Source organism: Micropterus salmoides, unplaced genomic scaffold (genome assembly GCF_014851395.1).
Source record: "Micropterus salmoides isolate LMB-PRFRI ecotype aquatic unplaced genomic scaffold, ASM1485139v1 Ms_hic_scaffold_2, whole genome shotgun sequence".
NCBI lineage: Eukaryota > Metazoa > Chordata > Actinopteri > Centrarchiformes > Centrarchidae > Micropterus > Micropterus salmoides.
Window position 1 is genome coordinate 23,584,972 of NW_024041150.1, and position 15,410 is coordinate 23,600,381.

At 39.1% G+C, this 15,410-nt stretch overlaps 1 protein-coding gene across 2 annotated transcripts in view; it reads left to right on the forward strand.

The window, feature by feature from the left end:
* LOC119911855 (phospholipid-transporting ATPase ABCA1-like) overlaps window positions 1-15,410 on the forward strand; it is a 172,056-nt gene that overhangs the window by 18,857 nt on the left and 137,789 nt on the right. For both annotated transcript variants that reach the window (XM_038730823.1, XM_038730824.1), the window contains exons 4-9: window positions 125-266; window positions 414-541; window positions 2,362-2,480; window positions 3,359-3,556; window positions 9,884-9,970; window positions 10,068-10,263. In XM_038730823.1, the coding sequence (XP_038586751.1) occupies window positions 125-266; window positions 414-541; window positions 2,362-2,480; window positions 3,359-3,556; window positions 9,884-9,970; window positions 10,068-10,263 (870 nt within the window). The remainder of the gene's footprint in view (window positions 1-124; window positions 267-413; window positions 542-2,361; window positions 2,481-3,358; window positions 3,557-9,883; window positions 9,971-10,067; window positions 10,264-15,410) is intronic.

Genomic DNA, 15,410 nt, shown 5'->3' on the forward strand with positions numbered 1-15,410 from the left:
ATGTAATGATCTAGCAAGGACATAAAGCATATTAACCTCCTTTGTGACATCACTGCATCTATATTTTCAAACAAGAATGTGTTAGCTTGGTGAAGCTTGGTTGATGAATAATCTATTCCTTTAGGCCATTACCCAAATAAAGCCATGCCATCGGCTGGCGTGCTGCCCTGGCTGCAAGGTATGATGTGTAACATCAACAATCCCTGTTTGAACTATCCAACGCCGGGGGAGACACCAGGCCAAGTCAACAACTTCAACAACTCCATGTATGTACTGGGATGTTTCCTTCTCTGTCTTCTAAGACATTTTACATTAGGATGAAAAGAAACATTTTATTTTGGATTATATCTAAAATGTAACACTAACAGACTATTTACGATCTTCTCTCTTCTCTGATCTTTCCGGTTAATCAGAATTGCTGGGATGTTAATAGAGCTGCAAACCCTCCTGGTGAACAGATCTATTCTCAGCAAGGCGCGGTTGCTGGCAGATGACCTCGACCAGTGGGCTTCTGTCCTGCCACAGACTAACCCTGGCAATGGTAATAGAATTTGAAAACCAAATGCTTGATGTGCTGACCTTAAAACAATGACACTATTCAATAAAGCACCTAGTTTTTAGGTTATTGTCAAACACTATGAGAGAAATTGGTGAAAAGAAATAGGTTCAAAGTATAGATTGACCTTTCTTGATATAAAAGTTTTAGTAATGGATCAAAATATAGTGGTATAGAAAATACTCAGCAACAATCACTCTGCTATGTCTTTGTTAAATGCTCTCCATCAAGGAAAGTATCCCCTTCATGCGGATGACAAGTTGGAGGATTTGTTATTCCCCCTTATCCCTCAAAAACAATGGCACGATTATTTATGATGCAATTTACCATGCAGTCTGACAGATCGTTTGTCTTGATAAGTTGCTGCTTTGCATTAGGCTCATTTAGTCTGATGATATTCAGATTTTCATACGGCACCTAATTTGCAAAAAGACAAGTCTGGGGGGGGGGGGGGGGGGGGCTGCTGTTCAACAAACGGCTCCTGGGCCATTTGCATTTTGGGGTCGCTGGCTTGTAATATACAAGATTAAATCCATCAAAGATCTAAGCCTGACCATAATTAATGGGATTCGCTGTGTGAGGCAAGAGCACAAAAGGTCATTAACAAGAATAGGGAACGAAGTACTATCAAAAGACTAGGAAGGCAAAGGTGATTGTGTTGTCCTCTTTTGTTTTTACCAAGGGTTGATTAAAAGACTCAGGTGGTCACTTCAATCAGAAAAGCAACAGTGTTCAGGAAGAGCTCAGAGTGATGTTCTGTCTCCCCATAATTTAACCCTGTCCATCCCTCCTGATGCTCCTGCAGTCACGAAGGCCCTAATAATATGTGTTAAGTAGGAATGAGGAGGCGTAGCGTTTAACCAGTACATCAAGCAGCATAATCAATCCCTGACGATACTGAATGATTATTATTTTTACCCAACAATTATCTTAATTGAACACTGAATAACACAGTATAAGTCACTTCCTCCCCTCATCCTGATAATTGACTGACTTGCATGTATTACACTTGCAAAAAGGCTAATCTAATTAAATGACGTAAGCCCTTCATCATCTCAGCTGCACATGTTGGAGTCTCAGAAAGAAGAAAACACATGTTGAATAGATACAGTATGTGCTTGGTTGTGTGGTGGGATCCCCGCTATGCAACTAAAGTGTTGAAACACCCAGGATTTTATTGCAACAGTCCTCTTGAAAGCATAATTTAAACTTTTCATTTTAGTTCTTATTTTCATGTATTTTCCCATTGTTTCTATCACTTAGGATAACAATTTACACAGTAGCTACACTGCAGTGATTTTGAAGACAGGGACTTTAGCTTTAACCTTGTCCGCCACAACAACAGAATAAATCCTCTAGTGTTTTGGTTAGATCAACCTTCCATTGCAGTGGAAAGGCCTCTGTCCTATCAGTTACACGACATGCTCTCCTCCATGGTTGGCACAGGTGTCCGTTAGGGCAAAATGACACATGTCTCACACGTGTTTCTGCATGCACCCGTATTTGTGAACAGTAGTGTGAAAATCAAATGCAGGAGGACAGATAAAGAATGGAGACAGAAAGGCTGCAGGGTTGGCTGCAAAATATCTGCAGTGCAGATGGCGCGTGAGTAAGGAGGATTTGTAGCTAAAACTAGGAAAACAAGACTCAGGTTAAAAACAACCAAAAACATTTCCCTCTTAGTTTTCCATCTCTGATAAGTTGTCAGCATACACTGTATTTCCTGTTATGGGTCTCAGTTTTTGCTGCTTATCAGTTGCTGTTCCAAAAAAATTAATGATTCTCCATCTTTATGTTTCAACCAGTGGTCCTGAGGAGTATTTTGAGAGACAATGAAACATTCTCCGCTCATCTGAAAGGAAATTTGTCAGTGCCACCAGCAGTGGTCCAAAGCCTCATGAATGCAGAGATTCACTTTAATCCAGTGAGTATCATTTAGCTACTCAGCCTGCCTGTTGAAACCTGTCTCCAAAAAGGATTCCAGCGGCTTTTGAGACATGATCACCTCCTTCTGTAAATAGAGGAATTGAAATGTTACCAAAATGTTCAAAAGACCAAATGTGCCAAGAATGTTTTGCTCAATGTGCTTGAACATTTAAGAATAAAATGTCCTGGCCCAGAACAACCTCTGGGACTATTTGACTTGACAGTCGTAATTAAAAGCAAACTCTAGTATTTGCATGACAAAAAAGTCGTTTGATGCTGCTTACAGTAGGTAATTTGCAATGAAATGAACTTGCAACAGCAGAGTGTCTTGTCCCTAAATGCTCCCCAATTGATACCATGGTTTGTACCAAGTTATATCAGAAGAGCTGCAAGAAGGTAATTATGTTTCACTGACATTGACAATGTGCACTGTTTAAAATAAATCCCTACTGTGCATGAGGCATTTTGATGATTTCAGTGGGCTGTGTGTTATCTGCCCAGAAAATAAAAGTTCACGAGATATTCTCTGTCTTCTGCCCATCTATCTTGTCTTTCTTGGTATCACTGTATACTGTCTGGATGATACAAATGATCTGAATGTATGCATCTGCGTGTGTGTGGGTGATAATGTTTGCGTTTTTATTGTTGTTTCAAGTGTCACTGTCTCTGTTTGTGCATATGTACTGTCTTTATTAGAGGGTGATCTGAGAAGAATAAGGCTTAATTAAAATGGAAACTCTTCCTTCCATTTTTGAAATGTGATTTAGCATACCATCTGCCTGCACAATAACCCATGGGACACAACACATGAATAAATAAAATATGGAAAGTTGTCTTAGTTGTCACCTTCCATCCAAGTTGGTATTTATTTTTCAGATGATGGGCATCCTGAGGCCTGGCAACCTGAGGAGCATCATGTGTGAAGGGACGGCTCTGGATGAGTATGTCCAATTTAGCAGCCAAGCTGAAAAGGAGGCTTTTCAGAATGTCAGCTGCTTGCGCACTCCAGAGCAGCTGATCAACACCCAGCAAGTACTCCTGCAAAACCTGGATGCGAGGAAAGTGCTTTCTAAGGTGAACGAACAGATCTCACAACTTGTCTAAATTCAGATTGATGACACCTGGAGGAATCTTTGCTTTGAAAGTCAGACACTATAGGTCTAATTGGGCAAAAGTTAGAGAGTGAATGTATTTGGAAACTGTGTTCACAATAATTGACCTGATGGGTACACTGCAGTAGTAATACAGGCCATAATGTGTGCATTTGAAAAGCCCTAATTCCTACTCGGCAAGGTCACCCACATTTAGCATACTTACAAATTGCACTGCCTGGGCTAATCAAGGTGCTATTCAGAATGTAAATTTCAAACTCCTAGGACGTCTCAGCCTGCACTGCTGCAGTTGAGGAATAACTCGGGAGGATGCATTTGAAGCCCTGTGAGGCGTTTTAAAGTCTAAATGAATACACCGCAGCTGTTGTTATTTCACTTTCATTATTAGTCATCTTTTTCAAAAGAGAATATAATTGTTTTTCGACATTTTTGTGGAAAAAGCATCTAATATTCAGGCCTCTTGTTGGGCATTTGCCATTACTGATGTTTAAGAGCTGGCACTGCTAGGAGCAGGGCTGGACCGGTAATCTGGCAAATGTCCGGTGGGCTGACTCACCTTTGGGGCCGGGGTAACGTAAATGATTTACTTATATAACTGTTTTGTAAAAATGGGCCAGCGACCGGCCCATAAACCATGAACAGCGGCTCATTGGTTCATTTTCTATAGCCTACCGACACTGGGCTGGCCCAATCGTATCTCTTACTGGCCCAAACCCCCTCCCCATCTGCACTCTGTTACTTGTGTTGTGGGCCAGAAATAAATAGCCTAAATCTTGCCACCAAATGCGTGAAAATAATCAATGTTAACCGATGCTAACGGAGCTGCAGTAGTTTTAACATCAGCTGCAGTACCCGACACTGTGCAGCCATGGGCACTTGAAGGAGTAAACAAGAGCTGTGGCCACTGCCAGGCAGAGGAGGAGGCGTGAGACAGTGGAGCCAGAATAGCACGACAGGGCCAAGGAACAGAGAGAGCAGGAGGAGAGAAGAGGCAGTGGTGTAGTCTATGTGGTACACAGGTATACACCAGAAAGGCCTAACCACTAAAGGTCAAGGATTTCCATATATCCACTTAAAATAGCGAGATGATACGTAACGCTATCGTTCTTGGACAGATCTTTCACACTTTCATTCAAAAATTCACACCGTCTGTGTTGCGAAGTACTGACTTTCGGGGGTTCCCCGCGCAAGTTTGAAATTAACTAATGTGAATCACTAAAGGAGATATGAAACGAGAGCAAACTCAAACTACACTCTTTCAGTGTTTTTGTAAGCCTGCCCCTGAAGCTGCTGCCGCTCCGGGTGACACTGCAGCTGCAGCTGCAGCAGATGACACGAACGTTAACGTTACAGAAACTACAGAAAACAAGCCATTTGAGACTGATGCTATCGTAACGTTACCTGGTGAGTGAAAGTAGCATATGTGACTGTAACAGCAGGGGATTGTTAGTACCGGTATATTAATTTGCATCTAGAACTAGTTAACTAATGATGGGGACAAAATCAGCCATTTCAAAATGTGGTGGGGACATGTCCCCAGTGTAAATGACCCCTATGGGGTCAGTGGACCAGTTAGGGTCAGACAGCAGTGTGGAGCTGTAGGCGCAGGAAATGTGGACCTGTAGGCTTGTGTTTATTTAGGAGAGAGGGTGTTAAAAGTGTTTCCCTAATTTAAGTGTTCAGTTAAATGTTGTTACATGCTTGCTTTCTCTTTTAAGGAAGTAGTTTTTTTTTTCAGTATTATTTGTCAGTATTATTTAATGGTTAAAAAAAATCTTAAATCTTTTTTTGGTTGCACAGAATCTTTGAAGTAGGCTATATATTATTTCTATTAGTATAATATTCTAACATTAAATTAAAACTAATTTCATAGCTAGTCCTACTGTTAGCAGTGTTTGGCAGGAACTGTAGTAATATTACTTTTCTCATTTTACATTTACTTATTTAACTGTTAACCAACAAGCTAAGTATAATAGGTACTATAACCTAAGTTTGACAAGGGTTTTGGAAGATAAGTGTGCTTGAGAAGATGTGGACAACTTTTTGTGTCCTCACTGTTAATAATATTCTGTAATGAACAAGTTTTGGTGATCAAACTGCACAAATGTTCATTGTTATTACTGCTACTGATAAGCCTCAGCTTTCCATTATTGTTAATAATAGTTGCAACTTGCTCTCTTAAACGTGCATTGAAAATATCCAGCTGATAAAACCTGTACTCCAGGCACCAGATTCATATAACATCCAAGGCTAAATGTACCTCTTAACTGGCAGAGTTAGATGGTGATTAACACTAAAAAGTAGAAAATCAGTCTATTCTCCCCACCTGCACAGGTGTCATTTATACTGGAGACGCTGGGGACAGCCTCTGGGGGTCCCTACCACTAACTGAAAATAGCTTGCAACCAGAAATGTTTGTTAACAAATGTAAGTGCTATGAGAAAGTTTTGTTGGCACAATAAGAAAACATACAATATTAATATAGAAAAAAACAGATCTGCATTGTCCAAAAAAATTACTTAAGCTAAAAAAAACTATTTACAAATTACTATTATATTCAATAATATTTTTATATTCTGAATAGTCACTGGCCACCTAAATTTTGTATACCCTTATATTTTTGTTTTCCCTTTATATAAATAAAGACATTTCCACCATAGATTGGTGCAGAAAATGTCTCCAGAATGCAGGACATTAAGTGTTTAATGCTCAAAATCTTCTGGGGGAGGGCTCCTAGAACCCCCCATTCCTGTATTTCATCAATGAATATTTCTTTTAAATAGTATTAAAATATCTTCTAGTCTTGTTCTCGTGACCCCACTATTCTGCATTGTCACGTCTCATGGCCAAAGTGTCTCTTATCTGAGCCCTTAAATGTCCCCACCACTTTTCAACATAAAGTGACGCCCTTGCCCATCTGTAACTGTCATTGTCTGCTATGTAGCAGAAGGGAGTTACAAAACTCAATTTCACTCTACAACTTGTTGCATTGTGACAATAAAATCTACCTACCTACCTAAAGTCTTTGCAGTGTTGATAACACATAGCCTAAGCAGTCCTTCAGAATGCTCTCTATTAAATATACATGCACACTCTAAGTATTAGTGAGTGTAGTGCTTATGGGACGTTGCTCTGGGACGGGTCGAATGGGTATGGGGGAGTCTGAGGCTGGGAGGGAAGAATCTCTATCACAGTAGGTACACATGTTATATGGAAGCATGGTGTATTGGTGTGTGACTGATTTTTGTGGGCCACCTGGGTCAAAAATGCCAGGGCCAGTTTTTTTGTCCCACTCCAGCTCCAATGTACTGACAGTGATACAGTGTACTGAAGCTCCTTGTTCAACATTCAATATATGGGAGGATTGACTGTACATCGAAGATTCTATTCCACTATAAAAGTTGAACCTAGTACGCTAGGCTTACATTTGGACTGGATGTTGCGGAGTCATTGGCTCATTTCAGCTCAGTCCTGTGTCCGTATCACATTATACAAAGAGTGGGGGTGCAGAGGATGCAACTCAGTGTAACTCTACACAGTTTAACCCTTGTTCATATAACTTTGCTTCTTAGCAAATCATGTAGAGCTTATCTTTTTTCAATGAACATAGTACACTGAATCTTGAACCATGTGTAGCCATTGAGGAAAACAAAGGATTAGAGAACTGTATAAGAGAATTTGCCATCTTACCGCCTTATTCTTCCATATTTATTCAACTGAGATAAAGGTTTTCATTGACTAGTACTAGTAGAAATTATTTTTTTTTCACTGCCTACTACTCTTATTTCTTTTTTGTCGGCCACTCAGACATTTTATTAGCCTCTTTTTAAATGTACATGCTGAATGAAGGAATAACATTCAACTCATTGAGACCTCATTTAGTGGAAATAATGTTGCCATTCAATGTTCAGTATATTTATACAAAAGCAATACCCATGTATTTCAAAGGTAGCAACAGATGACAAGAAACATAAAAGTCACAAGAAGTTCACCACAGTGTATTACAGAGTTAGTGCTCAGAACAAAACCCACAGTTCAACCACAGATGAATCAGTCCTTATCTCAGTTTGAATCACAACAAGAGTCCATATCTCAACAAACACCTCCTCTTCTAGATCCCAGCAAGCAAACAAAAAACAATCATTTTAAGCTGCAAGGTTCATCTAACCATTTCGCCAGTTGTTGCTGAAATTGATGGTGAGGTCTTTAAATTATTGGGTTTTATATTGTGAACTTTCAGCAAGAATTCAATGCTAATGTGTAGTGTTAGTAGTTTTTGTATGCCAAGAATTCCTGTTATGCCTTCTTCTTTCTGGCATTTTCTGTGTGTTTGTTATGAGAGATACCCACCATAAATTGAGAAATAAAAAAGTAAACATTGCAGCACAAAGTAATTTTCAGCTTGGATGTTCTATCAATTGTGTGATACAGTTAAAAGTATCTTTGGGACATGTTCTGTTCTAACTATAATTCTCGCATGGCTTGCAGTAAATTGAATTCAATGACAATCATTTTCTTTGCCAGCCAATAAATGACCAATTTAGAAGTTAAATGTTATGCTTCTCTGGCTCTTTTAGTTAGAGCGATGAAGAAAAATATTTGCTAATGCATCCACTTTAAGGCCAAACCTACCAGAAACACGTCAACACTTATTTTGTGTTATGACTGCACCATTATCTTAATGTATTTTTTATTTCTTCCATCTTGAGTGGGAAATCCTCTCCTGGCCCATATGGGCTAAGCTTTTAAAATTCTCATTGTCACGTGCACCTCTGTGTCTTCATGGGATTTTACTAGAATGCATGCAATCAGTTGGGAATTATTTATTAGGACCAGTGTTTTCTTGAATTCTTTTAAATCTCTGAGCTCCCTTTGGGATGATGAAAGCCTACACTTTTCTTTGAGTTTATCTTTGAGAGAAAATGTATGGGACAGCACATCCAATAAATAAGTGATAAGGCAGGAAGTTCATAGAAGAGAGCATTTGAACAATTTAAGCTCACAAGCATTTTCAGAGACAGAAAAAAAAAAAGCAAGCCCAGACGAGATATGGTGGAAAAGCTCTTCAGTGCCGCAAGCAAATAGATGGAAAACAACATCAAGCTTTCGCACTTAAAGGTTGACGTTGCTGAATGATTGCGATAACAACAACAACATAAAGAAAGGGACAAGGGAGGAAGTCAGAGTTTATCACTTTAGTAGTGAGTGGCAGAGGGTGATTTAGACAATAGTTCTGGATCTTAAGTTTCTGGAATTTAATTCAGAACAAAATACACAGCGAAGACGGGACACAAAAAGCATTCTATGTGGTGAGGTCATTAAAATGTCAAAGTGTGTCTTTTTTAAGTCTGTGTTTGACAGCATAATCTCCTTTACAGTTCACTAGCTCAACAAATTTTTACTTTTTGAACCATTTAAAATATGCATGGTTCTTGTAGAATGATTTTGTAATCAGCTTGCCTGGTTAGCAAAAGAAACAAACAGCCATTGGACTCTTCAATATCAAAGTGCAGTGGAAATTGAGCTGAACAAGTGAGCTTAAGTTTATCTGTTTTGTAACTCCTAATGTGACATTGCTGAAATCTCTCCTTCCATTGATTTCTTACAGGTGATTTTCAGCTGTTTTGCTCAAAATTGTCTGAGACTCTTGTGCCTTCTCCTCTTAATGCACACACTGAGTAAAGATGGTCCTAATTGGATGTCCTCAATCAATAGCCAGGCTGTTGTCCAAACTATGCTTGAATGGGCTTCAATTTGTGAAGAGTTTTATTTAAAAATACTAATGAAGTGTTGCACTTCTTTATACCTCTCTTCTTCTGATCTCCTAAGTTTCTAAGCTTTCTAATTTTATTTGCTGAAAGACAATACAGCCGCTCCTAATAAAGCCTAAACTTGACACTTGATGCATGAAAATGACAGTGGTTAAAAGGGCATGCCATTTAGTTCTTCTAATTGGACTCATACCGTGTACTTTTAGAATGTCACTGTAACACATAACACTTGTCATTTTAATGCAACTTTTATGAACCAGTGTCAGGGATGATGATGTTAGGATCAGGATGCACAAATTAGTGCGTGTACGGCCGTCATATAGTATCTTGAATGGAAGGGCTCATATAGAACTGGTATCTTTAGCTAAGGTCACATCACTGGTGATCAGATAACATAAATATTTTTTCAGGACATAGTAATAGCAAACATTCCTGCAAGCGTAATTTATACATTGGTTATTCAGGTTTTAGACATACATGCATTGTTCTCTAAACCAACTGTTCTTACCTTCCTTTAGCTACCTTCAGCACTGGCTCTGAATCCAGCAGATGCAGCGAAGCTGATTGGGAAAACCACTCAAGATGCTTTACCAGTGATTGAGGAGGTTAGTGTTGCTACTGTCCAAACTGGACAAGAATCTATGATACTCTATGATGATATGGCTTTTTAAAAAATGTATTTTCAAAATTTCTTGCATCCAGATGGCCAGGTTACAGAACTCCATGATCTTTAAGGCTGCTAGTTCACTGGATTTTCAAAGGGACATGATTGGCAGTATCAATATGCTACTGTGTGAAAAGCAGTCTGACTTCAATTCCACCAATATGACCATCAGTTTCCGCTCACCTAGACAGATGGCTAACAACAGGTCAAACTTCATTATGAGCAACAGTTCTGGTAAGTACTGCTGCAAACTCCTTTATGAAACAGTTTTGTCACACAGTGCTTGTGTCTTAATCATATGTCTGCATTTTAGCTTTACAATACTGTAGATAGTCACGGTATCCAGGAAACATAGCACAGATTTTCTAGCATTACTCATAACTTTATTGTATTTTGGAAAAAAGGGAAGGACTGGGAATCATGCTTGATCAGTGGGTGTGACAGATGATGGCATGAATCATAACTAAAGTCAAATCAAAGTTTTTCTCCCCTTTGAAAACAGTGCGATGTCAGAATTATGGCGTTTTGACAACTTTATGGAGAAAACAGTGTGGAGCTACTGTAGTCTTGCTAGTGCAGCACACAAATATCGCCCCAGCAAGGCAGCTTTGGTCCATCAAGGCTCAATAGGCGTATGTTTGGGTTAGTTGTGTTATTGAACAAAGACTAAAAATAATTCTATTAGATCAATTGCTCTGGACAAGAAATTATTGGTAAATATGCTCATGCACAGACAGATTCAATACAAACCCCAGGATTTCCTATTTCCAAAATACCATATGCATGCAGGTGAGAAAAAAAGAATCAATAATCCCTATTTTCATGAATTAGTGGTGTATGGTTCACTGTACAGTCAGGCACCTGTGGCTCAGTTGGCACCTGTGCCCGAGCTGGAAACTGGGTTTGATTAGGAATACATTATCGGCGGTTGTGTCAGGGGCTGGCATCAATTGTAGCCAATCAAATCAGCTCTTCTCATTCCATTTAAAAGCTGTGCACTCCCCGCCCTGACATAATGATGTTTTCATAATGGAGAGGAAAGTCCAGAGCAACCTTTCACAAGTGGAAACTGATGTTGTTGTCTGGGTGGTGCAGAGTCCCAAGGCGCACATTTATAACATCCTAAATATGAACATATGGCAACCCAAACTTCGCACAGAGGACAGATGGTGTCAATAAAACACTTCTTTGTGTATTCTAAACTGGAAATTTGTACTATTCGGGAAGGAAATCCAACCATGGCAGCCATATTGTCAGCATTTTCACTTAAATTCCCTGGTGCTTTATTGATTTCACTAAATCTGGCTCAGTTTGTAAAGGTTTTTGGGAAGGGCCAGTCCTAATGGAGTTCAGTGATGCCTTTAAAATGTCCTAGAGCTGTCTAAATTGCTAGGTTCGGCGCATCCCCGGGATGTCATTGTCTCCTATACTCCCGATACAGAATATAAACATGTTAACACGGTACAGAGTATCATCCACAGCTTTAGCCATAAAGAGTTGTGTGCTTTGCAGCAGTCTGTTGTAGCTTATTAATCCATGTAACCACATAGGAAGAAACTGTGATACATGCAGACTGCTTCAAAATCTGGGCCACACCACCCCACCTTCAATATAGTTGTAGGTGACTGAGTGTTCTCATGGCTGCGAGGATTTAATTAATAAAAGAAGAAAGATAGATCCTACAAGCATTTGTGGTTGACAGATAGTCGAGTACTGATATGGATCACCCTCTGATCTAACCCAGTACACACTCTGCGTTGCTGACATTACTGCATCAAAGTATATTCCTGATGCGTACATTTGTCTAGTGGGTGAGGACTTTCTATCAAAATAAATAGGCACACTGTACCTAAAAGATGCATGATGATTTATACGACTCACTTCTGTAACAGACACAAGGTTACTCGTTGACCAAGTTGCTTGTAGTATAAACTTATGGTCACAGTCAGGGACAGCACATTGTACACAAAAGTGGGCTAGCTCGCACTGTGCGATGTCTCATTTAATGAGCACAAAAGTAATATTGTCCTCAAGCAATATAGTATGTGGCAACTACTGTGTGATGCTTCACAAATGATAAAGGCTGATGTTTTGAAAGGCAATGTTTTGCTTTACCAGACACCTGACTTAGTCCAGAATGCATTGGTAGTGTATAGTTGTACTGTTTTCACCCATGTTGGCCATTACAGTTGACTCACTAGCTTTGACAGTAACTGTGGAAACAGAAGCCTTCACATCACTCAGGATTTTCTAGAAGTTGTTGTAGTGTTTGGACGTTAGTTAGTGGGTTAACATTGCGAAGATGACCTCTTTTGAATGGACTGGTTGCAGTCTGAAATCCTCTATTTTTCTAGAATATCTGCTTTTAAAAGTCATGGGATTTGAGAGAGCCCGCAAGGTTATTACACACCTGAATTTTTAAAACAAGTCCTGACCTGGTCTCTGATGTTGATGTATGGGTAGATCCTCTATGACTAACAAACGTTTTTATCATTTGCACCTGTTTAAGTGCACCTGATTCTATTTTTAGTCATTTAAGGGATGGTAACTTTTTCCACATGGGGATAAGCATTTCTGTTCATTTTAACAGCACACATAATTCCCAAATAAAGTTTTCTACTCAAATCCTAAATCTATATCTATATTAAATTTACATAGTAAATGAAAGTAGCACAACAGTTGTAGGTGGTGGTGGGGGCAGCTTTGAAAATCATTGTATATGTTTGTTTCATAAAATAATTGAGAATTAGATCTTCAGTGTAACTTCTTGCAGCCTCGTGCTCATTAGAGATGCATTCCTGTTTCATTAAATGCCTGTTCTTTGGAGACAAGTGCACAAAATTAGATTTTAATAAGGAGCCTATATTCCCTGGGAATAAAGTTACACTGTAAAATGGAAATTGCATGCTCATGCCAGCGTAAATTAGCAAAAACATTGCCTCACCCATACAAAATAAGCACTAACATCTCTGTTAGCATGCTAATGGCTGTTCTGGATTGGCGTGGCATTTCATTGTGTTGGTCTGTGTACAGTTAAATGAATCTGGAATATGCACGGTGTCTGCATAATGGCCAATTACAACTCCTTTGTAAGTGTAAAAGTACACTCAAAGGAATAGTAGAACAGCTATAATAAAGGCCAACCGTGAGGTTTCGTTAACAGCTCAGTAATGTTCCCTTAACAATTAATCGTTGACAGCAAAGGATAACTTCTGAGTCATTTATACATAATACTCGAGGTGGTAACTGCTCTTCCATGACAGTAAACAGTCATTTTAAGTTGTTACCATTTTCAAAAATTGGCCGATAGATTAGCACTAACAATAAGTAATTATGTGGCTCTGCAATGTCATATACTTAAACCTGTCAAAATGTGTTAAAAGATGTTTTGCCAATGTATATGGAGGCTCTTATACATATGGCTCATTGTAGAGGTTGTTTTCCTTGCTGCTGTTAAATGTTAACCGATTTACTGCAGACCTTCTTTATTTAAAAAAAATGTAGTATTTTGCACCCATAGCCTGCATCAGCCTTTCAAATTAACTAATCTATTTATTCTGTCCACTGCTTGTGTGGCTCTACACAAGGTGACAGATAGCTAAATACATGTCTTAGACACTGAAAGGGTTAAATGATGAGTGAGATGTGGAAGTTGAGGGCTGTTTACTTGTTTGTCTTCATCAACTTGCTTTCTTACAGTGTTTTTCAACAACTCGGTGAAACTAAGAGCAAACACACAAAAAAGCTATTAATGTAACTAAAAACAGTGTAGAAATATACATGCTAGAATTAAACAGATGGCTACACTACACATGGCAAAAAGGTAATGTAATGATCTATAAATCTCACCAAATATGAATTATACAACAACATATGCATCGATACCTATCTATAAAGTCAAAACACATTTTTTAACTCGCAATCAAAGCTTCTCCAGGGTTCTATACAGGTGGATGCCGAAGATAAAACAAAGATGAATCACCTAAATTTTCCACACTAATCCAAAATGGCTGGTCTGAACTATGACCCTACCCATGTGATCACAATTAACCAATACAGCAATGACATTCAGCTGACAGCAGTCTTAAAGGAACCACAAGGAGGTGCTAGTTGCCCTTAACATGTATGTAACATAACACTTTTTTTGATCTATCAAAATAAAATTCCTTCTTTTATTTTCACATTGTCTTATTTTTACTGGTGTAACATTCCCTGACACTGTCATCCTTTGAGTATTTTCTCATGGGTGCCTATAGTTAGTAATTGTTACCCTTTATTTCTAGTTTTAAGCACGTCCCCTTAATACACACCGGAGCCGGAGAAGACGGAGAGAGAGGCCTGTCTTACACTACTGAATGTCAAAGTGGCCTCTCTGTCTCTTATGAGAGAGTGACATCAATGACATTTACCCATGCATATTTAAGTTTCTATTGGAATGCTGCAAGACAGCCCTTGATTTGTACTGCTTGTAAGAAATGAGTGCTGCTTTATTGATGCATGGGGTAGTTCACGTCAGACTGGCATGTCATATTAGGTGTACATGTGTGCTGTATGTGTGTTTGCGAATGTCTGTCTGAGTGAGCGTGTACCTGGTTGTACCTTGCATGAAATGCCTGAAATAAAGAGAGTAATATCCTGCTTTTGTTTGTGTGCGCACATGCACGTCTACACATGTGATTGCATGTGCGAGACAGTGTGTGTGTAGCACCCGCATTTGTAGTGTGTCGACAGCACTGTCTCACAGTAGTGCTGAATTGAGCCCATCTCCAGGGCACAACTCAAATTGATTAAATTTACCAGGTAAGTTGAGGGGCGGACTTCAGGCTCCAAGCAATTATTTGACTGTGGCTAAACCTGGTGTAAAGAACAGATTCACTTGTTCTTTCACACTGCTGTTTTGTAATAAAGTAAAGATCTGTTGTCAAAAAGAAGGTCTAACCTTTGTAATCTGATGCTCCCTTCGGCACACAAAATATGAAACACTGACATATCTTTGCCACGATACAAAGATACTTAATGTAAGAGGGTTATGCATTTGTCACTGCCATCTATATATACATGCTCCATTGTTGACTAAAATTCTTCTTTGTGTCTTGTAAGTGGCCCGAGTGTGTTGTTGAAAGGTCGATTTGCATTGCAGTCTAAGCTTGTGTTCACGTTCCTGATTTTTTTTCAAATTTTAAATAGTTTAGTGGAGACCAACGGGCTATAGACATCAGTTCATGTCATCGGTGGAACGGAGTTTACTTTATTTCTCTCCATGGTACACTGGCTGCAACAGGTTATACCACACAGGAAATGAAGGTGTAGGAATTGTATATGCAGTGTGCTCATCTGTCTCTACTTTTTTAAGGCAGTGGTTCCCAACCTTTTAGCCCCTT